The sequence below is a fragment of the Centropristis striata genome, chromosome 11 (assembly GCF_030273125.1).
Source record: "Centropristis striata isolate RG_2023a ecotype Rhode Island chromosome 11, C.striata_1.0, whole genome shotgun sequence".
In the NCBI taxonomy this organism is placed as follows: Eukaryota; Metazoa; Chordata; class Actinopteri; order Perciformes; family Serranidae; genus Centropristis; species Centropristis striata.
Genome location: NC_081527.1, coordinates 21372605 through 21399195, shown reverse-complemented (window position 1 = coordinate 21399195; position 26591 = coordinate 21372605). Strand labels below are relative to the sequence as shown.

General features: G+C 38.9%; 1 protein-coding gene across 2 annotated transcripts; it reads right to left on the bottom strand.

Annotated features, from left to right (window-relative positions):
* Nucleotides 1-7296: 7296 nt before the first annotated feature.
* mmp16b (matrix metallopeptidase 16b (membrane-inserted)) lies at nucleotides 7297-26292 on the bottom strand. Of its 2 annotated transcripts, none has more exons than XM_059344623.1 (10): nucleotides 25876-26292; nucleotides 22950-23098; nucleotides 22137-22253; nucleotides 20716-21020; nucleotides 16866-17027; nucleotides 16265-16503; nucleotides 16030-16168; nucleotides 14457-14607; nucleotides 12378-12493; nucleotides 7297-10957 (listed from the first exon to the last, which is right to left on the bottom strand). In XM_059344623.1, exons 1-10 carry the CDS (start codon nucleotides 26002-26004, stop codon nucleotides 10596-10598), a joined length of 1869 nt encoding a protein of 622 aa, XP_059200606.1. In that variant the 5' UTR covers nucleotides 26005-26292; the 3' UTR covers nucleotides 7297-10595. The 2 variants fall into 2 exon arrangements, with proteins under 2 accessions (XP_059200606.1, XP_059200607.1); XM_059344624.1 differs by having other exon boundaries at nucleotides 16265-16482.
* Between the last annotated feature and the right edge of the window lie 299 nt (nucleotides 26293-26591).

Sequence of the window (26591 nt, the reverse complement as noted above, 5' to 3'; positions counted from 1 at the left end):
GTTTGGAGGACTCTGTTAGACGTCCTGTGATCCCAGCTATAGAACACATCTTGCCTTTAGCCATCCCACTGTACCTCTCACAATAAGCTCAACGCTCCCCAGGAGTATGTGTATTTCTGTCCTCATTCTGAACATACATTTCTTTAAAAAAGAATATGAAATAATTATATTTTTTCCAATAGGCACCAAATACAGCATTTCTATCATCCAGGTGTGTAAGTATTTAATATGTCAAGAGTGTTAAGCAATCAAGAGTTGAAGACTACAGAGAGTGTTGACTATATAATAAGTTCTTTTTAATATATTTTATTTTTTATTTTCATTTCTTGGAGTCCCGAATGGTCGTTATGGAAACACATGTCACATTTACCTCTGCTGATATAAAGTCATGCACACAGTTTTGTTTTGAAAACATTTTCAGTGATTTCTGTGGCCACATAATTAAACCAATTTTATTAGTTGTTGTCATAGGATCAAAAAATGACTTCCAAAAATATTTAACCTTTTTTATAATAACCTTATTTATTAACCTTATTTATTGTACCTCTCACGATAAGCTCAACGCTCCTCAGGAGTATGTGTATTTCTGTCCTCATTCTGAACATACATTTCTTTAAAAAAGAATATGAAATATGAAATAATTATATTTTTCCAATAGGCACCAAATACAGCATTTCTATCATCCAGGTGTGTAAGTATTTAATATGTCAAGAGTGTTAAGCAATCAAGAATTGAAGACTACAGAGAGTATTGACTATATAATAAGTTCTTTTTAATATATTTTATTATTACCGAAACATTGTATTATTCCATTTTTCGTCTTATTTTTATTTTATTTATTTTTTCTTTTCACTTTTGGATGTGCTCTGTTGTATTTTGTTTTATCTTTTGTAATATGTTGTTAGTTGGTTTATAAAAAAAATATAATAACAAAAAGTAATTATTTTTAATAAATGCTCATTAGCAAAACATTGTTTTATTCCATCTTAAGTCTTATTTTTAATTAAGTTTTTTCTTTTCTTTTTTTTTTCTTTCACACCTTTGGATGTTTGTCTTTTGTTTTATTGTTTGTAATATGTTGGTGGTGATTTAAAAATATATATAATAACAACAATACTTCTTAAACTATGTGTTTCTTTATCTTGTACAAGGTGGTCGCGGCCTTTGTTAGCTATACATTTTGGTCACAGTGACAACGTGAAGAACACTTGATGTGCATGAAATTATTTCATTTTTTCATCAGGATTGCATCTGAAAACAAAACGATTCCAACTTTATGGGTGACCGTGTAGATGTAAATGGCTGAAATCACAAGATGCTTCAAATACATGATAGTATGTAGTCATCATAGTCATTCACAGGTCAGAGGACCTTGTTAGCTATACATTTTCGGTCACAGTGACAACGTGAAGAACACTTGATGTGCATGAAATTATTTCATTTCTTGGAGTCCCGGATGGTCGTTATGGAAACACATGTCACATTTACCTCTGCTGATATAAAGTCATGCATGCAGTTTTGTTTTGAAAACATTTTCAGTGATTTCTGTGGCCACATAATTAAACCAATTTTATTAGTTGTTGTCATAGGATCAAAAAATGACTTCCAAAAATATTTAACCTTTTTTATAATAACCTTATTTATTTATTTATTTTTTTAAATTTGCAGCATTTCTTACATTATGCAATATTATAAAACAAGCAGGCTGACCAATCATATTAGCAGCGTATAAGTAAAATGATATCTGATAGATTTCATATGGAATAGATCTGATGTGGTTAATGAATCGATTGACTGACTGATAAAAAAAATACTGTGCTTAAACACAAGCCTTTTGTTCTGATAAAACTTTCAACAAAAAGCATGTTTTTTTGATAGTAATGAATGTTTGTGTTGTTCTTATCATTGTACTTCTATTATAACACTAAATGCAATATGAAAAGCAAGCGTACAGTCTGTTTGTTTTACTGATAAGAAGGAAAAAATTAGCTTGTCAACTCTTTTATTTGGTCTCACTTCTGAAGTATTTAACATGTCTATATATTGTCAATAGCACATTAAAGAAAGTTATGATTTTCTGGGAATCATAAGTTATGATTCATAACTTTCAAAGTGTTACAGAAGTGTGTATGCAATATTATAAAACAAGCAGGCTGACCAATCATATTAGCAGCGTATAAGTAAAATGATATCTGATTTAACCCTGATTTGTGCCCGTTGTAGTGTTGTGTGTGTTTTCTTATCTGTCCCATTTAAAAAAAAACTTGTATATGAAACTTTATATTCTGCTACCAATCCTGAGATTCATTGCATCTCAATGGGACCTTCCTGGTAATATAAAGGATTCTAAGATCTAGTTAGGGAAAGAAAGGCAGCCTTTATTGGATTCAGTTCTTAGTTACACCCACTAGCCACGTGATCGTTTCTTAGCTTTAAATTGCCCGTATTATTGGGACTCCTCACAGCGAAGAGCTAAACATTCACCACTACACACATTGGTGAAGACACCACAGCTGCATAATGAGTATACCAGCTCTGCTCACCACCTCAGCTTTAATCCTGCTGGCTGCTGTCTCAGCTGCAGACCTCCCATCCTGCAGAGCAATCTGGTAAAGTATTACATACATATTTAACCTTTTGTGGACCATTCAATTTTTGTCTTTTGTTTGATTGTTCTTAAAGTAAGTTCTTACACCTTCTTTACCTCACTACCTCTACACTGCAAAAAAAGCCAACTTGTATTTTTTGGCCTAAAACAGTGATTTAATTTGGTAAAACTTGGAACTATAAATTATTGACATTTAGGGCAATAATGTAAGTTAGCACAACAAAGGAAGCCAGTGAGTTTGTGAGTTGTTGTTACTTATATCTTTAAGTTGGGGTTCACAACAAGGGACAATAGTTCTGCTAACTCTTATTTCTTTGTTGTGAAATTTGGTCATTAGCGAAAGCTAGCGGCTAACTGATGCTAGCGGCTAACTGATGCTAGCGGCGCTGCTTGTTACACCTACAAGAGTAGCCATTAGCGTATCAATGCTAACTCAAAATTGTGGTCACAACATTAGCTGACATTTCATAGCGGCGTTACAATCGTGCTAGAGAAATTCAGAGTTGAGCAAACTCAAAAACAAAACTTAAAATATTTACTTTATTTGTCCAACTTAAAATTTTATGGAAGTTTGTTGTCTTGAAATTTTGAGTTCACCCAACTTTTCTTTTTTTGCAGTGTAGTTTTTTTAATTTATCCATGTATTTTAATGGCAATTTGATGGCCCTATTTCTGACATAACATTTGAAAACAGGTCAAAATCCGACCTTTTAGTAAAGTACAAAAATAAAAGCAAGAATGTGGATTTAATATATTTACTGCTTCCTTTCAGGCTTTTTAAGTTGCCCTGCTTTAAACCTGTCAGTCACCTGGTGAACCTGGTGGAAGCTTGGAGCACACGACAGTGTTTTGACAGCAAGGAGCTGTGCAAGTATGAGGTAAGTGAAGTTATTTTTGCATATTTGTTTTTTTGTGTCTACAGCTACAATTGCACAGACTGGGATAATTGCACCAGACTCACCTGCTCATGTTTTCTCACATATCAATCAGGCGGGTTATGCATTTTCATATATACTGAGAATGTTAACAATAGCAAATATGTAGGCTATGAATAGAATAGCAAGTAGGAATGATTTTATAATTTGTTGCAATGGGAAGGTAAGGGTTGTAGTGAGTAAACATGTGCTCTGAGATAGACATTGATAAATGTATTTGGAATTGTTTCCATCATCTGTGTTTTCCATAGACTCAGTGTGGGAGCTCGGGGTTCCTTCCAACACCTCAGAATAGTCCTTGCACATGTTATTAGGCCAGTTTTTAATACTCTAAAATTGTATTTGTTCAATAGGGGTACCATAGTCCTGTCTCCAAGGAGACATAGTCTTGGTGACCTGGGAAGTTCACAATTTAATGATTTGCTCATATAATCTATAACTTTTTCCCACAAGGGGAGGATCTTAGAACATTCCCATAATGCATGGATAAATGTGCCACTTTCTGCCCCACACTTCCAACATTCACGCTCTCATTCACTTCTACGGGAAATTTAGAGTTTAAATTAAACCCACACTGATACGGGGAGAACATGCTAACTCCACACTGAAGAGTCGCCCCAATCAAGTAATCTAAATAAAGTATATTCACTTATTGCTATTCCTGCAACACTTTCTTCATCACTGTTGCCTGGACTACAAGTGCACCCCCAATTAATTTCATATGCACCCTAAGTTATTTTGTTCTGGAACTGGGCCTGACTGTTACAGAATAAATTTATCTTTGTAATTTCTGCTCTTTAAGCACAAACTGTTGGTGTGTTTTTGTCTGTTAGATCATAAAGGAGGAACCCAGGCACATTGAAATCAAGCGCACATCCTTCACCACCCAGACAATTACTGTAATCGCCGTGGACTTCCAGCCTCTGGCATCGCCCGCCTTCTGCAAAGTGGTGGTAGATTTGCTTTGTTGACTATAGAAAAACTTCAACATGTGTATCTGACATTCAGATGTCCCTTTAACACTTAACATTGCTTTTGTTTATACTTGCACAGGCCGTGACAAAAACACCTACGAATGACACCTCTTCAAATGACTACTGTCTCCTGCACAATCTAGTCAGCGGTACGAGATTCACTTATATACTTGTATTGTTTCAAAAATAGTTCTAATGATGCGTATTGAGTTGCCTAACTTGTGTTTGTGCACTTTTCTGTGTGTTTGTACTCCAAAAGAAAGTGGACTGACTCATGCAGTGGGCTTCAAAGAGATCTGCAAAGCAGGAATGTGCCCGTCGATGGGATCAGCAACATGCAAATAAATAAATAACAGGTCCTGCAACACTGAGTTGTCCAGGTATCAAGGCTTAACTTTATTGTTTGTGCTGTTTTATTTATGTGGCAAGGCTCATGGAAATTTGATGACATTTATGTACATTGAACTCTGTTTTTGTACTGATGTAATGTCTTGCCTTTTATCTGAAATAGTTTTGAAGTGTTGATGAAACCATATTGTAAAGCCATTGCACAGTGGCGGTTCTACACAGGGGCCTATAGGGGCCACTGCCCATGTGAAGAAGCCTTTGGCCCCTGCTGTGGCCCCTCAATCAATTTATAACCATGAACAATGGAACAATTCTAACCTTTTTTTTGTTCAAACAATATCTCATTGTACACAAAAGAAACCCAGAATGTGTACATTGTATAATAGTTTAACTCTATGGAGTCTTATTGGGATATTTTGTCCATTTTTGAATCCTTTTCATGTCTTTGTAAGTCATTTTGTGTCTTTTTTTGGTAATTTTGTGTCTGTTGTTGTGTCTTTTTTAGTTATTTTGTGTCTTTTTTGTCATTGGTGTCATTTATGTATCTGTTTTAGTTATTTTGTGTCTTTTTTTGGTCATTTTGTGTCTTTTTTTGTCATTTTTATGTCTTCTGTGGGGTTTTTTTTTGTTATTCTGTCTTCTCATTTTGTGTCTTTTTTGGTCATTTTGTGTCTTTTTCAAGACATTCAAACATTTTGAATGCTTAAATATCATCTTTGCCATTTTTTCATGTGCTAATGTGCCCCTCTGATTAAACACCAGCCCCTCCTTGGCCCCCACAGTAAAAATGGTCTAGAAACCCCACTGCCATTGCACTTGCACATACATCACTGTTTTAGCTAAAATAAAAAAAAATTGCCACATTTTATTGGAACCGACCCCTCAATGTATTGGCACCACTGCCCAGCCTTGCAGCCATTTTCCCCTAGTGGCCACTCATGGTATTGCAACAAATTCCCCCCTGCAGCCCAAAAAACCCTCTGTAAAACAGTTAAGAGCTCAATTATGACTCTCTTTAGCATAACATTTTGATCCATGAAGGTTTCATATTTGCAAAATATGGGCTCAACACACCCTCCAGCTTCACAATGGCTCTTTAAAAAACCTGTGGCTGTCCTCACAGAGACGTTATGAAAGCAGAAATAACGTGACGGGGGAAAAAGGCTGTGATTGTCTGTATGGCAGCCATTATACTTTCTAAGTGATGAAAAGTGCAGTATGAGAGTGTGAAAATATATTTAATTATTGACTATATACCATTATTAAATCAATTAGATACCTTGAAGGCACACAAATTGCATTGCCAATGAATAATAGGTCAGAAAAATGTATATGACTTCTGGTATAAACCAAATATCTCTGTGCATATTGTGCAAGAATGAATCCAAGCTTCCAAAACAAATACTTCTGTAATGTTGCATCTTAACTGACGTATTGCACCTTCAGGCTGTCACTTTGAGAAGATAACTTGAGGTGATGAGCCATAAAACCTGTTTGTGTGTGAGAGCATGATACCAGGAGACACTCATTATGCACTTGTTTTATTTACAACACACAGCATTTTCTTTTTCCATGGAATGAATGGCTTGAAAACAAAAACTCTCCCAAGCAGACAATATACACTCTGTCTTTATGTACATATTTATATATGTTTACTTCTCATACACTATGCCTTGGGATATATACTGCATGTATCCGTGTATAAGATCTCGACTGCAATGATTGCTAAATGCTCCCCGTCTCTTCCGCACCCTCGCCTCTCTGGTGTATTGACTGCTGTCTAATCGGCCCCATCTACTTCCTTTTAACGACACTCCAAATTAGCCCTAATGCTTAGCAGCGTGTGTCAAGGCAGACGAAAAGAAAAAGAAAAAAGCTCGGAGGAGTCTGGAGATAAACAGGGACAGGTCAAAGCGTTGAGACTTCCCGCTTACACTCGGCCCACATCTAAAATGTCAGGTGATTTAAGTGTTAAAAATAGCATTTTAAATATGTAACCTTTTCAAGTTCGTCTCAAAGATGGAGAAGCATTCGCACAGGGTGAAATGTCGAGGCGGTAACAGAAGGAGGAGGATTATTCGGTGGTAGTGGTATGACTAGGAAAAAAACATTGCATTTTAAACCCACTTTATTGACAGCTTCTTGCCCTCAGTACAATGCAATGCAAGATTTGAGGTGCTGAGCACAGTGGAATAAATACGGCAATAAATACAGTACCGACTCGCCTCGCTGGCTGTCTTTAATTCACTCTCACTGGAGCCATCAGACCCCTCACCACAAACACACAAACTGATAAGACATCACACACAACACTGACTGAGCCAAAAGGTTTTTGCTTCCACCTTAAATTACACTGGCCGTGGATCAACACGCACTGATGTGCAACTCAGCACTGCTTTAGGAAGATGTTCCTGCCTCTAAAATGTGTACATTTTCTCTCATCAGTTTGACAGTGGCTTCCAGAGTGGAGCAGGGAGGACCGACTGGAAGCGAGTAATTTCACATTTGTTTATAAAAGATGACAGAGTTTGGATCTGTCAATGCATCCAACAGAAACCTGCAGATAAGTCACTTCATTTAAAACCGTAATGGGAGACACTAAGTCGTGTCTGAATGATCCATGAAAAAATGACATCTTAGTTTAACAACGGCATGCATTGCCCTTATGCAGGTTTTTTATCCCTCAGGAATGACGACAAGATAAAATCACATCTAATCAAGCCTTTTACCCTTCCTTAGATAAGTCATAGATTATCCACATTTTTAAAATCCCTTAATTCCTTCCGTGATATGGCATAAAATGGCTTTGCCTTGATATCAAACGGGAGATTATGTCAGAAATCCTGTACAGTTGATGTTGATGACCATTTCAAGTAAAAGAGTAACAAAATCAAGGAGCACAAAATATACAAATATACTGTATCACATCATGAATGCTCACAGACAGGTCATCCGGCAAACTCTGAGAAACGCCACACCACACGACCACAGGCAACTGAGAGACAATATAGTTCATTAGGATCCAGGCAGTTTATCGCATTCATAACACAATACACGGGGGCAGAAAAAGCTCAGTTTAGCTCCATCTCACCTCAGAGAGAGTTTGCCTTTTGTTATCTCAGCTGATTAAACTCATTATTATGATGTCATATATATATATATGCAACATCATAGATCATGATATATATTTTAAATATTTGTCATCAGACTTTAGTTTTGCTAGTTTTGGTTTTGCCTGTTAATTCCAATGTTAGAGTAGTTCTATAAACATTAGTAATTTGTTAATATAATAATATACTTTAAGTACAGTTTTTGAATATTGGATAATTAAAATGACATTGCATAAAACAACCTGGTTGAACACACAGGCTAAACTGTTTTTTTTTCTTCTTCTTGACATTATCGTATTCAGAAGTGTCTTTGTTTTATTTTTAAGTGTCTTTTTTTTCTTCTTTACAACAATTGTTTCACTTTGAATTTCCTTCAAAAACTATTTGCAATAACTTGGTGAGAAGATGGAGCAATCTGGGCTAAATCCCTGGCCACTAAAGCTGGGTATCAGCACTCGATACCTTTCAGGTATTCACCAAGAAAACACAGTACCAAGTAGTATCGAAACTTCTCCAGTCAAACAATACCTGCATTCATTTCTTTTTGTACCCACATGTAGAAAAGTGACTATTTGCATGGTTTTGCTTGCAGCTAATTACAGCATTCTTTCATTTCATGTGACGTGTGATTGGCCCACTACCACAGCAACTATAACTTCCATTAGTTAAGTACATTTATTTTACTTTTTCTAAGCTTAACCACGCACATTTTTTTCATCATAACCTTAAGGAAGTAGTTTTGTTGCCTTAACCTAAAAAAAACTGCTTCCGTTTCAGAATTTAACATGTTTGATATGAGGATGTGGGAATCTCCAATCTCCAGTAGGGGCGTTAATTTATGACATATTTGAGGGCAGGAGCAAATTACCTATATGGTCGTTTAACTACGAACTTGTTGACTACAATCTGTAATTTCTGTTGAGCGTGGCGTATTTGACAGGAGTTGATAGGTCAATGTGCCAAGATGCCACCAAATTGTTCCACAGTACAGCTAAACTACACAACTGGGGTGTCTATAAAAATGAAATGTGATGGTATTGTCATTTTACGCAACTGAATGTCTTCATTCACACAATGGGTATCAAAGAAAGTAGAAAAAAGGTATCGAATGAAGTATTTGTAGCGATAAAACTTTAAGGGTACTGGTAATGGTAGTGGTGTTTTGTTTTTTTTAAGATACCCAGCTCTACTGGCCACTGATACAAGGCTGATGTGCCTGTGGTAACTAGAGATGCAGTGATGACGACTTTTTAACAAGAAATACTGTCTCTTTTTAAAAATGGGTACATGTAGGTTTTTCTCCCCCCTCCTATCTCCTTTCTCCTCCACCTCTCTGTGTCCTATGTGAAATATTATGTAAACTTACAAACCTTGTAAAAAAGTTGAAAAACAAAACATGGATTTGTAAAGCCGTTTAAAATGCATGAACTGACACTGTTTGGAGTATTAGTGTCCAAACTTGGCAGGAAAAAAAAGGGAAGCAGGATGTTAGCTGTTCAATAACTGACACTGCGGTACAGTGCAGTAGCTGTACTGTAGGTGTGGGTAATTACTGTCTCTCTCACACACTCACACACAGTTAACCTTCCCATTCTTTCTCATCCCCTCTGGTGAGGCAGTAAATGAAGCTGATAGCTTGCTTGTCATCAGGTATTTAGCACTGCTTAGCACATTTTCAAGAGCAATGAGCCCACTGTGGATCAAACTGTCCTTAACTAGTGGTTTTGAAGTTGCATTATGGGCAGTAATGAACGCCTTCATACACCGATTGTATTCGTACTGTGCCACTTAGTATCCACACCAGAGAAACAGAGAGAAAGAGAAGGGAGTTTAAGCAATTTGTGATTAAGGCAGTCTCATAAATATTGCAGAGAGGTTTTTGGCCCCCGTTTTGGAGATACACTGCCACAACAGTCTGGAGTTCCTAGCTCTTTCTAACGGCTGCTTCCTATCCCCACAGATTACAGAGCAGATGGGTGGGTGTGAATAGCAATGGCAAAAGAAAATCTGAGTATGATGCCACAATGTTCGATCCATGGAGAAAAAAAAAAACATCCCATCAAAAACAACATCGAGCAGTAATCCTCTTTGGAAGAAAAGGTCATATTTGGTTTGTGTATCAGTCCTCCACACAATGAATAATCTTTTACAGGGACCGTAAATGAAAAAAAAAAAAAAAGCACAGCTCAGAGCGATTTTAATTAAGAAATGAAAGTAAAGTAGAAGCCTATATCTAATTTGTCCACTGAAGTTAGTGCTAGGGGCTTTTTAAGCGGCGTGCAGAGACAAGGATAGACAAAGGTCCCACTTACAGTAGCTTAACTCTGTCTCACTTAATTGAGTTCATTCCAAGATACAGAAAAAAGTCAAAGCAGATACATACATATTAGTTGGACACAGGAGATGTGGCTCCCTTACTGTCTTCACTTGAGTTCTGCTGATCGTTTCGCTTCCTTGCAGCTTGTTATTAGTTCAAGCAGTTTTAAAATCTGCCAACATGGCAATCCTTATGTACTGTACCCTTTACAGTGCTTCCAATTACTGTACTTAGGGCTTCAAGTAATAACTAGACCTCTATCAGAGCTTCACACCCCTCTCTATACAGTGCGATAACAGTCCCTCAGACCCACTCCTGCATGGAGCGCTTGCAGTACAGTATGTGGCGCTGTGTGCTCTTCCTCCTGAACTGGAAAACAGTGTAGAGGAGGACCATCATGCACAGCGCCAGGACACAGGGGATGGCGATGGCCACGGCCTTCTCTGTGCCCCCCGCGCTGTCCAGTTTGATGACAACGTCCGCGTCGCCATTGTCGTAGTGGCGTTCCTCCGCCACCGGGGGAGGCCAGTCCCAGTCGGGGTCGGCAGGTAGACCGTCGCAGCCCATGAAGTCCCTCAGGATGGACCTCGGGTAGCCAGTCTCCACACGAAGCAGCTGGTTGTTGAACTTCCAGTACTCTTTTCCCTTGTAGAAGTAGGTGAAGCCTGCAGGGAGATGTTGCAAGACACAACAAATTCACTTTGATATATTAACTTTGAAATAAGCAAGAACTCTACATGCACCTGCATGTACCATAGTAGCCAAATCAGTGACTCTGTGTTAATGTCTCTGAAGGCCCTGAGAGGCAAGGGAGGAAAAATATTCAGTTTCATTTGTGAAACAGGTGTAAACAAAAAGTTTTTCCAGGTTTTTTTTTAAGTTACTTTTTTTTCCTCTGTGGAGAAAAAAGAAGAAGTTTGGGCAGGTGATTGTTGTTGTAATACTCATTTTGGCCACAAGAGGCTGAAGTGCACCACTGCTGTCATGATTGCTTCTCAGGGCTTCCATAGTTTTGGTTGCTTAAAATAAATCTTTTGAGGTTTACAGTATATATATACATATATATATATATGTATATATATACAGTACAGGCCAAAAGTTTGGACACACCTTCTCATTCAATGCGTTTTTCTTTATTTCCATGACTATTTACATTGTAGATTCTCACTGAAGGCATCAAAACTATGAATGAACACATATGGAATTATGTACTTAACAAAAAAGTGTGAAATAACTGAAAACATGTCTTGTATTTTAGATTCCTCAAAGTAGCCACCCTTTACTTACTAGAATATAAGACATGTTTTCAGTTATTTCACACTTTTTTGTTAAGTACATAATTCCACATGTGTTCATTAATATTTTGATGAATCTACAATGTCAATAGTCATGAAAATAAAGGAAAAACATTGAATGAGAAGGTGTGTCCAAACTTTTGGCCTGTACTGTATATATATATATATACATATAATTTAAGTAGAAAGCAGCTCTGATTATATTACTTCAAGAAGTTTAATTTGAGAGGAAAATAGTAAGAAAACACAGACTTAATTCAGATTAGGTGTAAGAGTCACTTAAAGTAAAACAAGTGTAGTGTAGGGGTGCAACTAATGATTATTTTTTATGGCCTAGTCTATAAAATAAGTACAGTATCATATATGATACAAACAAGAAGCAAATACTCAAATGAAAGCTGACAATGGTAAATAATTTTCTTTCAAATGACTAATTGATGAGTAGTGTATTATAACAGCAGTGTATGCATTCCTCCATTGTTTATCACTCTCTTTCTGCACTTGCTCAGAAAACTTGATGTGTGCAGATGCTCTGATCTCTAACAAGTGTTTTAACTAGACACTTTATATATTTACAATATGATAAGATGCTGTCAATTTCCTGTTTTCCTTTTGTCATGCTGTTGCGCTCATGATATAATGATAACAACACCTACCGGACTAATGACTTCCCCTACTAGTATCTGAAGGTGTTGCTCTTGTTCTTTTCTAAATTTCACTGTTTCTTACAGACGGTGTGTAAAACTACTTCTCTCCGATCTCACTGACTAGTTACATAAAGCTGCCGTACCGTTGGCCTTATCCACAAAAGCCCCCTGAGGAGAGTCAGGGATGCCCTTCCAGACGGTGATGGGTTTGGGATAACCTGGGTCCATGGTCCTCATTTCCTCGTTGTACCTCCAGTACCTACAACAGGACAGACAGAAATACTACGATCAATAAAACGAGGTTTATGACGACATGTGACATGTACCCCTGACACCTGACCCTGCAGTAAAAAGTTTGTCTGTTTGTCATCAGCATTACGGAAAATCAACTGGCCTGATTTCCATGAAACTTTGTGAAAGGGTAAAGCATGGAACAAAGAAGAACCCATTAAAGTTTGAAACGTATATTAATCATGAGGCAGATAACACAAATCAAGTTTCACTTTTGCATTAACATTACGATATATGGCATTTGTGCTGATTTCATTTGCTGTCAGAATGATTGAAAAAACGAGTTCCTGATTACATTTCATACCTCGTTTGGTCCATTTCCTTTGCAACTAGTTGTCACGCAAATACTGGAAACAGACAATGTGTTGTTGGAAGCAAGAGGACATTTGTGCTGCATTCATGTGGTCGCGGAATAATCTGAAAAATGTGTTTCCTGGTGGAGCTTGTGAATAGACCATTGGCCTTGGTGGAGGTCTGGGTTTTTCCAGTGCCATTCTAGTCCATGAATATGTTGTTTTCTTACTATAATACAGATTTTAAGACCAGCAAGAATGCAATATTAAAGTTGTTTCATGGCACACCCCTGGAATTATCCTCACTGTGTTTAAAGTGAAATTCTGCTGTCTCTAACTTGCAGCGAGACAAAAAATAAATAAATCCCAAACTGACTTGATTCACATGACCAGAGAGAGCAGACAATTATTCATCAATACTGTGTTTATCTGCCCGGCACATTTGTTTCAGTGGCTGTCGTGATTGATCTGCTTCTCATAAACTGACACTCACGCATAAATCTTGCAGCACAGTGTGATTTCTTTGAATTAGAACAAACACCACCCTGTCACAGACTGAGAAATATAGAGGGATAAAATCGTGTTTGAGACGTTGGACAGAACGTCCTGTTTGTCATGATGTGCAGCAGCAGGTTGAGAGATGACAGTATCATGACAAAGCATTTTGTCAGCTCTCACCACAGGGTCCTCTGACCTCTAAGGATATGATTTATCATGACAGCTGAACAAACGTGAGTCACACTGGAATTCTATCCAACTACAAGACACTTGTAACGCAAATAGATAAACAACACTTTCTTTGACTGGTTGTTTTGGAAAAACTGCCCAATTTCAATTCACTTCAAACTATGGGTGGATTACTGAACAGGCCTACAGGGTGCAGGCCCAAAGGACCCAAAGTTTCAGGGGCTTTCACCTAAAAATGACACTCAAAAATACACATACCAACCAGAAATAGACTCAAAATAGTCACATAGAAACTAAAATGATTTTAAATATTAACAAAAAAGCTACAAAGAGATCAAAACAGCTGCAAAAAGGCACAAAAAGACCAACAATGACTATGAAAAGGGGGAAAAACTACCACAGACAGAAAGAAACAGATAAAAAAATAAACGACCCAAAACATTATATAGGGACACAAAACAAAAAGGTACAAAATCACAGAGAAATGCATAACAGCTGGTTCAAAACAGGTTCAAGGTGATAAATAGCAGTATTCAGCTGTTAAATAAGCGATCAGCATTTTCAAAGAAAATTGTGACAGCTTAAAGATATTCAAGGATGCCAGCTGATCTATGCCAAACATTAAGATGCACTAATTAACAAACCTGCAGAATTATTAAATATTTTTAGGGAAACAGTCCCCCAAATCATAAAATGTTCCAAATACAGACAGACAGACAGACAGACAGACAGACAGACAGACAGAGAAACAGAAGTAAAGGAGAGGACAACGTACAGTTCTATGCTTATATATAGTATTTGGTAACACACACTCATTTTCTTCACATAAATAAAACACTTAAATGAAGGTTTTCAGCCATCTATGACCGGGTACTTTGTTTGCTGTAAAAGTCTCCAGTTCTTCCCAGCTACTTTTCTTCATAACAGTGCGAGTAATCGTTCCACACAGACCTGTCTCCTTTGAAGAAGTAGGTTTTGGCGACATCCTCCCACCAGACAGCTGTCTCGATGCTCTGAGTGGGCATGCCGGTCCCGAACAGCGAGATGTCCTGAGGGTACGAAGGCTGGAGAGTTGTGTCCTTGAAGACCCAGAAACGGTTTCCTAAAATACACACAACCAAGTTAGGAAGCTCTGGGACAAAGACATTATAATAAAGATGACCTCAAAAAATCGCACTAGACAAAACACTGCCGGCTCTCAACTCATTCACATCTTCTGTGTGTGTGTGTGTGTGTGTGTGTGTTTGTCTATTCATTTCTATTCACACAATTTCAAAGGTCAGATGTATCACCTCGTTTACAAAATACCTGCACGGCAGAAAATCTATGAAGTGTTATCTAAAATACAATAAACAGCAAGATGATGCTCTGAAGGCAAATCCATCGGGACTTGTTGTTTTCAGTTTTATTGAAGCTATTGTTGCATTTAATTCAGTTTGATCATAAGTGCCTCAGGCAGAGTGAGGAGAGCTGCTGTGGTGGTGTGCTTGCAGTAAGTAGCTAGACACTCACATACACACACACATGCAGTTAAGTCCCCTTGAGTGAATAAATAAAGCATGAGGCACTCTGATCCCACTGGGTGACAGATGTCATGTTAATCTGCCTGATGGACGGATGGCTGTACTGGACCTGCACCCGCTCTGTTGCCGTGCACAACGCAAAACAACCTCAAAGACACCAGCTCAGATGCTATGATGCAAGATTAAGAGCTCACACATACATATTCACTTGTAGCGGTGGGATGCAATAAAATAAACATTTTAAATCAATATATATATATATATATAGAATATTAGTGAATGTACAAAGAAAACACACTTGGTGTAATGCAATAAAAGTGTTATTTTTTGTCATTTGTAATTAGATTATTGTGATTTCAATAACATAATTGCTATGAATACAATTTTAACAAAGGATGAAGGTTAAAGGGTAATTTATGCAATTTCTTTTTATTTTGTTAGAAACTTTTGTTTTTTTGTGGATCAACTCGATTTATTTTACGATTTTAAATTAAATCTGTGAATAATATTCAAATAAATAAAAGTGCCATGTGGCAAGTGTGTACGTTTTTTAAAAAAAATATATAAATCCTGGGTTCAGGCTTAATTATTAATTGGAATTTTATCAAAACTGCAATATGTAATATTCAAATCACAGGAGGGGCAATATTTGTTAAAGGCAAATATGTGTCAAAATACCATTCTGAATATTAAAATTACAAAATATTTTAATATAAAATATAAAATGTTATGATGTTGCAGAGATTCCCTGGCCTTTTTCTAGTATTCTACATAAAAACAAAAAAACAATCTTTGTTTGGTACTGATTTCATAAAAATGACACCATGAGAATTATTATGCAATAAATAAATAAATAATATTGTGCGTATAGGTGTCATGGATCATTTGCAGACTAAAAAAAATAGGTGCCACTCATTAAATTTTGTTCTATAGCACCACTCTCAAACTCCACAGGGTTAAATTAATAAAAATATTACCTAAAAATGGAACGCTGTTATTACCTTTGAAAAAGACAAACTTCCCTTCACTATTCTCATACACGGCATCAATTTTGGGAGGCAAGCCTTTCCAGAAGTAGTTGATCTGCATGGGGTAGCCCGGGACGACTGAGTTGTCCCTTACCCTCCAAAACCACTGGTCCTATAGAAATAGAAAGGGCAGAATGAAGAATAAGATCAGCATCAACGTCTTCATTATTTTTTCATTATGTTCCCTCAGGCTGATGCTCGACTCTACCTTGAACACAAAAAGCTCCTGGCGGAGGATGGCGAGTGTGTTGAAGCCTCCGTCGCAGATGTTGGGTTTGGAGTTGGGGTTGGAGGGCTTGGCCCCCTGCGGAGGGCGATGGGGCCGGGCATGGCGGTCATGCTTACGTGGGTCTGAGGGAGGGTGGAAGCGGGGAGGAGGGGCTGTGGGTGGGGGCCTGGTAGGCTGTGGGGCTCTATCTGGTGGACCTGAAAAGACATAAAGCCCACCTAGTTTTAAGATTTTTCTGACTGTCCTCAATAAGATGTGTTTTTTTTTTTTGCCCAATGCACCTTTAATGTTGGCACAGATGGTTTGTTAGTTGACTCATTTTGGCTGTTCTCCTTAACAGCTGACAAATGCTGCATACTGGCAATCAACCCAACATGACTGAATGATGCCCGATTTGTAATAGTGACTAATTCATTGCAGGACATCAGTATTAATAATATTTTGTAATGTCGCTTCAAGAAAGTGTTTGAACACTATGATCATTACGTAACATTGCACTAAAGGGCTTTATTTATTATTTAAAAAAAGAGTTCATTTTGTTCTAATTCTGCATCATTAAGAGAGTGAAGCAGAAGGTTACCATAGATTTTCTGGATGCCCTGTAGGTCATCATGAGGTAGTTTGAAGTTCTCTGTGTCCATGTACTGGTAGAAAGGAGCCATGATAGCCGTGGGGTCATTAGAGTGCTCCAGACCAAGGGCGTGGCCCAGCTCGTGCACCGCAACCAAGAACAGGTCGTTTCCTGGAGAGGGGGAGAGGGCATTGTTCATGCAGAAACACTCAAATCACATATGGCGTACAGGACAGTACAGCACGTACAGTACACAAAAGAAGTGGAGAAGAATTAGAGTGACTATATATGTGCTGTTATGCAACAGGGGGAAAAAATATACATCCCTGCACAGACAGAGATAAGCGTAGAAGCACACCAGTAAGAAATAAGATGAATATGGTATACATTATTCTATAAATTATTGTTTTCCCACAAGCAGCTATTGTGCCGCTGCAGCTGAGCTCATGGCTAAAATGTGGAATCATTCCAAGAAGTGGGAAGGTGAGACGTGTGGGAGCATCGGAAGCACAATAAAATCAAACTTCTCTCGGGTCTTATAGCGCCTACGTGATCATCAGAAAATAACAAACAACCGTTTTCATCACCAGTTAAATTTCCGATATTTATCAAGCAGAGTACAACAGCTCATTCCAGGTTCTTGCTTCTTTTCTATGTCATTGTAAATCGACCTTTGGGTTTTGGACCATTGGTTGAACACCACTCAGCAATTTCTTGACATTTTATAGACAAGCCGTTAAACACATAATTGACTAATACCCAGTTGATTAATCAACAGTAAAAATAATCATTACTTGCAGCTCTCTGGTCCAGAAAATTCCATCGAGCTAATGTGGTGCAATGTAGTGCAAGTAAAGATTATTGAAGGTAATCTGAGGGGGCTCTTTTCTTGTTTTGCAGAGACAAAAGCCACATGTGAGCAACAGAGAGAATGGGACACACACTCACGTTGCCGCCCAGGGCACCAAAGAACAGCGAAAATACATACACTCAAATAATGCACCTGAACACGTAGAAATGTCTGCATAGCACAAGGAAACATTGTTGGTCTAGTCTGTATCACATTCAAACATGCAGGCTGGTGAAAAAAGAGAAATGCCACAGTAAGTGTCTATGGTCAGCTCTCAGCTCATGGTGTCAACCTGATTTAGAAAGAAGTACACCATTTACGTACAGCTTGTGACTGAAGCTGTCCCCAGGAGATTGTTGCCCTTTAAAACATGATATCCAGTCCTGCCAGCAGTGCTGCACAGACCAACCACTGACCCTCAGCCAGCAGCTAAAAGGTTACACCTCCCCATCCCCCATTTATCTAACACAACCAGCCTCTACCACCAAACCAAAAATGTCCCATAAAGACTCCCAGGAGACAGGTCGGAGCTACCATTAGTGCACATGTCAACATGCAACATTTACAATTACACCGCTGTGAAAGCCCATTAAAGGTTGCACAGCTTCCCAGACACATAAGCAGAGACAGGAGCTTTTTAGAATCAGCCTCAGCACTCCACATAGATAACCATGGGACATTGCGCAAGGGTGAACATGAATTTGACTTGGGAGTCTGAGACAATTACCATTGGAGTATAAGAACAAAAGAGGGAGAGGGAGGGGAGCTGATGGGTGGCAAGCATTTTCCCAGAACAAACACAATGTGAGCTGTTACCCTCCTCTCCCACTAATGGGAGGATAGAAAGTAAGCGTATGGCACATGGGTATTAGCGAAGCAGCCTGGTGGTGCTCTGACAAGCCTGGCGCCCTGTAGGTAGAGTAATTAAAGTGTGTGTGTATGCTCGACTAAGAAAAGGATCTTGTCTCCATTTCTGGGATGCTGCACCCTGTCGGGATGCACACTGGCAGGGTGGCCCACATTGCATGATATGTGGGCCACTGTTACAGCATATTTTATAATGTAATCCATCATAACCCTAACCTGATCTATCATAACATAATCAAAGATAATACAACACAACATACCACACAACAATACATATTATAGACCAACACAACACAGCATGATATGACTAACAATAATCTGACCTAACTTAATCTAATAAACCCCTAATACCATAACATTATATAACATGACATAACGCATTATAATATATAATATACATTGCAAGACATAACATTGCAAGGCATAACATAGCGTAAGACAGCACACAACAACGTAACGTAACGTAACGTAACGTAACGTAACGTAACGTAACGTAACGTAAGGTAACGTAACGTAAGGTAACTCATACTAACTAATCTAAAGTAACAGAAATAAACCCATAATTACATAACATAATATGACATATCATAGCATACCAATATAGCCCACATTAATTAGTCTTACTTACAGCCATAATAACATAATATTATATAACATGCCATAACCCAACGTAACACAAAATCACATGACATGACATAACAAAACAATCCCATACTAATGAATCTGACTTGGCCTAATATACCAATATAGCATAACATTTTACAACATAAGATAAAATATCATAACATAACACAAAATCACATAACATTACATGACAAAACAATATTACCAATACTGATTAATCTGACGTTGTCTAATATATACACATAACATAACATGACATAGCCTAACATAACATAACATAACATAACATAACATGACATGACATGACATGACATGACATAACATAACATGACATAGCCTAACATAACATAACATAACATGACATGACATGACATGACATAACATGACATAGCATGGCATGACTGAGATGTCACAATAAAACTATATAACCCATACTAACTAATCAGATTTGTCCTAATATACCTATATAAGATAACATAACATAACATAATACAGCATAGCATGAAATCACATACCATAACATGACATGACATGACACAACCAAACAATATAACCCATATTAACTAATCTGTCTTTGCCTAATATACCCACATAACATAACATAACATAACATAACATAACATAACATAACATAACATAACAGTATAAGCAAAACTCATTTATATTACTTTCGGCCATAATAACATAACATTATATAACCTGCCATAGCGTAACATAACACGACATAAAAGCATAGAACGAACCCTACTGACTTATCTGACTTAGCCTAATATACCCATAAAAACACACCATTACATACCATGACATAACAGAACAAAACACAACATGATATACCCACACCTACGTCATAACACTATTTCAATATTTTGTCAGGGTATGGGTATATATCTGACACCTTTCTGTTTCCTGCCCTCACCTCTCTTGAAGCGTGCCATTGAGCCACATCAAATTCCCTAAAAACAGAATAGCCGTAATCATGTGCCAGCAACCAATGTCTTAAAATAGCATCGCTTTCTATCCTGTCATCTGAAGAGCTTATTATGCTGAAAAAAAACAAAAACATCAAAATCCTGACAGATGGGGTGATGCGTCTTTACAGAGCACAGCCCGATCAAAGACATCTCTGCATTCTTTGTTTTTGGTTAAGCGTCCCACATACCCTGCCCTGTGATACCATCTCTGTCACATTGCCCTCCTGCCAAGCCATCTGTATTTCCACTTTTTCTTTACATGGGTCCTTATCTGTCTCCCCTGATGACTGCTGCTCTTTAATTCTACTTCTCAGTGCTTTCCTCATTCCTTCCAAGCCCTTTCTACTTGTTTAGTTACCTGCCAACATCCTGCCTAAGGAACCTCCTTTCTACTCTTTCTGACCCAGTCTTAATCTCCCATTTCCAAACTCCTGCAGCAGCTTCTATTTACTTTTGCATCCCTTACTCCTTGTGTTGCCTTCTACCACTTCCACCACCACTTCCTCTCATTAGATTTCAACTTAAACCCGCATTTTCTTCCACTTACCATCATGGTTGGGGTTCCCCAGGGTCCAGGGCTCATCTGAGTCAAAGTGTGTATCCCCTCCTATGCCTGGACCCGGGAAATAGGCGTGGGCGAGGAATCCCCCTTCCCCATCGAAGGGTGAGCTGTCACCGTGAAAACCAGAAGCGAAGATGATGGTGATGTCAACATCACGCCTGCCAGTCTCCAGTGCGCTGTATGGAACGGCCTCAAAGCGTAATGGAGTCACACCCTGCCACACGTCAAACGCCCGCCGGATGGCATCATGAGTCTCCCGGGCGCCCACCTTTGGTGTGACATTTTTTATGCTGTAGGAAGAAAGAAAGAAGGAAAGAAAAGTGACTGAAAAGGCTGCATAGAGGAAGAAGCTATGAGGAAAATAAAATACTCTGTGGGCTGTAGTTTAGATACTGTCTTCAAACATGCATGTAAAAGGTGCAGCAATCATTTTTAAACTAAACATTAAGCAGAAGTGGGAATAAAATATATACTGCATCAACCCTGTGACTCGTTATCCCATTAATTTCAAGAGAACATTTTTTACTTTTCAATATGAGGAGACGCTTAAAAAAAGTTGCACTTGACACAACTATTTCAAGCCCAGCAGCTTTTACTGAACTTTTAACACAGCAGTCGTTATCAGTCCCTAGCAGGCAGAGAGGAATGGGAAATCTTCTCCCCCTCTCTCTCTCTCTCCACTCATTTTTGTGAATAAAGTGCAGTCAGCAGCAGCACTGGCTCAGCACTGATTGACATTCCATTAGGAGAGGTGGCTCATCAATTCAAATTCGTGGAAGGAGGAAGGATTTGAATAAATTGACAGTGTTATCGTCTATTACTGCTGTAACCTGTCAATTTGCAGTTGTGCCAGAGACCCGTTTATCAGTTCTCCTCAGAACCTTTTAAAAGCTGGAGCTTAATCATGCAAGATAAGATGAGAGTTTGAATATTTCTGCTGAGATTACGGACAATTTACACTCCGGATTTTTAAACAATTTTAAATGGAGGGAGAGGAAAGCCTTCAATCTTCATGCGACTCAGCTAAAAATTGTTTGTTTTGTTTTATGAGAATAAATGGAGGAGGATTAAAAAGAAAAAAAACTGCCTGACTGATCCCATTTCTCATTTTGCCAGCAAGCTATTTATAAACTGCAAAGTAAATATAATCACAGCACACATGGGCGCATTTATGCATGAATCTGAATGTGTGATGTTGATGATATTTTTGTGCGCGTGTGCCCCCACATATGTGACGTATTTGCTCGGTCTCTATGACAACACAGAGCATGTGATCCCAGGTTGTTAGAGATGAAGAGATGAGAGACGGAGCGGAGCTGAGAAAATTGACACTGGCACATCAGAGCCTTCAATGAGGGCTGCAAAGCTCAATGGTCAATATGAAAACTGCCTCCACTACGGCTCACCTGTAAGTGATGTGTAGACGCTGCCACTTCTGTCCAGTCAGCGCATATCTTCGCCTCCGTGACCTCGCAGCACTTTTAAATTTGTCTGGAACTCCACAGCGAGGCTTTTGCATCCAACTTAGAGGCGAGGAGAAGAGAAGAGAAGAGAAGAGAAGAGAAGAGAAGAGAAGAGAAGAGAAGAGAAGAGAAGAGAAGAGAAGAGAAGAGAAGAGAAGGTGACTCAAGTTTCCTAAAAAATATTTGGGAGGCAAACACTATCACAAGACAACACAAAGCAGTGAAGTGAACTGAGCAGTTCTCTTCCTGACATAGTCACAGCAGCAAAATAAGGAAGAGTGGTGCAAAATACGACTAAAACTACTACAAACTACAGTCATTAATACAAGTGTGAGATCAAATTCTCAATGAGGGGGTGAGAGGAAGTCAAGTTTCATGTGTTCTCATTCATACCACATCAGATTTTCACAAGTACAGAGCACACGTATTGTGAGACATAGGCAAAACATCAATTCTCACCTCAGCGTGATATCACTGCATCATCATGCAAAATGAGAAGAAGGAAAAGTGTTAAAACCTTCGTCTGAGGTTGTTTCAGACGAGGTGATGGAGGGTGACATGAACATCTCTATTTCTGTCCTTCACTAATTCATTGAAATATTGATAGCCATTCCCTCTGAATTTTTCAAATGAATGAGTGGAGCATTTGCTTTAATGGGACCTTAATGGCCTGGTGGAAGTACATGTGCAGCACCGCAGCTTGTGTCCGTACGAGAACGTGTGTGTGTGTGTGTGTGTGTGTGTGTGTATACTCACTCCTTGGTTTTCTCATCCAGTGTCCCTGTGACATTGAGACCATAGACGCGCTGCATGGCAGCGATGGCTGAGTGCATCGTTTGGGCCGAGCGCAGGACAGACATTCCCGGTTCTGTGCGGGAAAGGTAGCCATACCTCTGTAGCCATCCCTGCGGAGCGGAAGAGGGAGAAAGATTTGGGCCTTCATATTGTAGCTATTTTAAACACTTTGCCTTTATTAGAAAACTGATAGTAGAGAGAAAGAAATGGATGGAGCAACAAAGGTCCTTAGCTGAAATCACGTCCAGGATGTTGTACATAGAGCTGCAACCAACAGTTGTTGTTTTTTTTGCATTGGTGATTTATCTGTTAAGTATTTTCTCCAGGAATTGATTAGTTGTAAAAATAAATAAATAAATATAAAAAATGGCAGAAAATGTTTCACGCCGAAGATGGCATCTTAAAATGTCTTGTTTTTCAGTTCACTGTCGTGGAGGAGTAAAGAAACCAGAAAACATTCACATTTAAGAAGCTGATATCTGAGAATTTTGACTTTTGTTCTTTAAAAATGTTTTACTCAAACCAATGAAGAATGTTTATGTGAAGTCCTTGAAATGAACTACATACTTCTACATTATGTGATAAAATGTGATCTGATCTGCATCTAAGTCCCAAGTATAGACAAACACAATGTGCTTAACCTAATACCGCACAAACATATTTTCATGTCTTTATTGAACACATCCGTTAAATGTTACTAGTGCTGGTGGAAAAACGAAGTGAATGCTTGGATTTAATAACTGTTATTTAGGGAAACACCATGATGGAGGATGATATCGTTGTTTCCAGGAGCTTCTTATGGGCTACTCCTATAAAGGCACTATATAATTCATGTACAAACTTGATATTTATTAATTAATATTTTTACATCTTGGGCAGGGTTATAATAGAGGACTCTGGTTGTATAAAAGTTCAAATTTGCAAACAAGTTCTCTTTTTCTTTGGATTCGTTGGAAAAAGTGACAGACCTAGTGTGCACCTTCAGTTGCAAAATTGACCAAATTAATCTGTGCACCACTGATTAAACTGACATGTTATGTTTAAAGCATGCAATTAATACCATTAGTAGCACCACAAACCTACTCCGTGTGACTTTCAAATCACAATGTTGGGCTCAGCGGTCACTGGCTTAAACAAATTTGATTAATGAATTATTCTACACCAAATCGATTCATCTGTTCATTTTGCAGGTTTATCTGGGTAATAAGTGAGTTAATCATCTACTACAATGTTCAAATATCTGCCCGAGCGGTTAAAAGTGAAAGCAAGATAAAAGAAAGAGGCTTCCTATTTGCTGCAGCTCTGAACTTGAATCTCCTTCATTTTGTGTTTGATTAGATTTGGTCCCACGTGTAACTGGTTCAATATATTCTCTTTTTCATGCATTCATATATCACTGGCTGCCTAGTTCAAACACAGACCACAGACATTCCTCCACCGCAGCGGTTGGGCTACCTTGCTCAAGGACACAGTAGCTGTTTAATGAGGGCAAAGTAGTATTTTGTTAGTTATCCTAACCCAGTCTTTCCCAGTGAGTGGCCAATCCCATAATAAAATTCAATACAAATAAAGCTGCAGGTCATTCATTCTGCATCTCACAAAAGGCGGAGGTGACTAACCATTGCTGCAATACTTTTTTATTATCGCAGGAGAACAAACTGCACTGATAACGAGCTGCTTTAACGTCATAGGAGCTTTAATGATGCACTTCATAGAATTTGCATGCAAATGGTGGTTCAGGTTTAAATATGTGTGTATATTTGCTCCCTGGACATCAGGGCAACTGTTTGCATTTGAATCCCTTCTAGTGACCTTAGTCAGTGTTTGTGTCTTGCGGCTGCTGGTCGGCGTGCATGTGCAGGACTGTGGCCCTGCCTCCTCTTGCCCTACAAAAGCGAGAGTGCAGAGGAGAGAGGTGAGGCCGAGCGGCATCATCCAGGGGTCACTGCCAGCCTCAATCCTGAATCTGAGAGGCCATGAGGTGCCCACGCTATCCACAGCTGTCCACACGCCAACCAGCTGCCTCCACATCACTACACAGCCCATGCTCCAGCTAGCTAATCTGACTAGCAGTCTCCTCTGTCCATCCCTCCCCCTTCTGCTTCTATCCCTCTTTCTGCTGAGCTAAACGCCTTGTTTATCCCTGTTTTTTCTCTCTCTCCCTCCTCTATCCTGTGGGCGTGTTTCCTGTTTGTGTTGTGTTTGTTCAAAAGGCACAGATCTCTGAGAGATATCGGGCAGATTTCAGTGAGCCATAAAATTGAATAATGATGTGTTTGTGTGACTGTCAGCCTCAGCATTTAATTTCTTCAGAGTGGTGGAAGGGGGGGCGAGGGGAGGGGGCCTGAGGTGAGGATGAAAATGACATCAATTAATAAGGTACAAAAAAGCAAATCCTATTATGCAGCTTGTGTCTGTAAATGTTTAATCTCCTCCTAACACTACGATGCTGCCAAAGCATATTTGACTTTGCATGTCTGTTTGGCCTGCCACAGAAGTATATCCAGCAGGGAAAGAAAGCATTATGCTGGAGGACATCTCTGTTAAAATAGACCACTCTTATCTAGGTTGCACATTTAGGATCAGTGGGCTGGATCAGCTCAGCTCATGGACCGCAGTGTAATAAAATGAGCATCCTTCTGTTTCATTGCACTCTACAAATGAGGAATGCGCGATATTTTCGCCGTTCAGTGCGTGAGCTGTCCTGATAGGCTTACAATGTATGTTATGCGTTATGGTAATTGAGCCCACAGATATAGCGTGGGGAGTCGATACATGTATAAGCTATAAATATATATGTGTGTGTTTTTCACGCTGTGGCAGATGATGTGGAGGAGAGAGCACGGTCATTTATGATAACCAGGGAAGAGAAGGCCATTTATCTTACCTCAACGCTGAACTGATGATCCTCCTCTCCGGACACAGCACACGAAATCCAAAGCAAAAAATGCAAGCAGAATGCTGCCGCGTAAAAGCAATCCGATGGTTTTCTTTTACTGGAGGATACTAAGGTCATAATGACCTGTTTTTCCCGAGTGTTTATTAGAAGAAGCCGCCCGTCTGCTTTTGGCTCTTGTGTCAAATGAAAATCATCAGGCGAGCTGTCAAGGCAGATTCACGTGAAAACGGAGAAAAGGCCCCCCCGCGTTTTGTAAAATCCCGATGGATGGTGGCGTAAAAATGTTCCGATGTCAAGCAGAGATAACGCGGCATGTTAGACCCGCTGCCCTCGCCATTCTTATTTACATCAGGGGCTACATCTATCCAGCAGCATCAATGGCCATGTACAGTACCCAGTCTGCGCAAGATAGGCTCCCTCCCGACTCGACGCCTGCGCTTTGATTTCTCACACAGCGCAGCGCTGCTTGGCAGCATCATGAGAGCTGCCCAACAGAGTGCATGCGAGATGAAATGCCTTTCTTCAGAACTGCCTGTACGTTTGACTTGTACACTGCAAAGACCTTGCCTAGATGCATTTTGAAGCACACAATGCAGTTAGATGATTTGATCTTGAATTGATTGTAAGCAAAAGCCTTGATCCAGATTACGGATTGAAGCCTATATTCTTCTCATGATGAATTTACAAGTCACATAATCTCTATG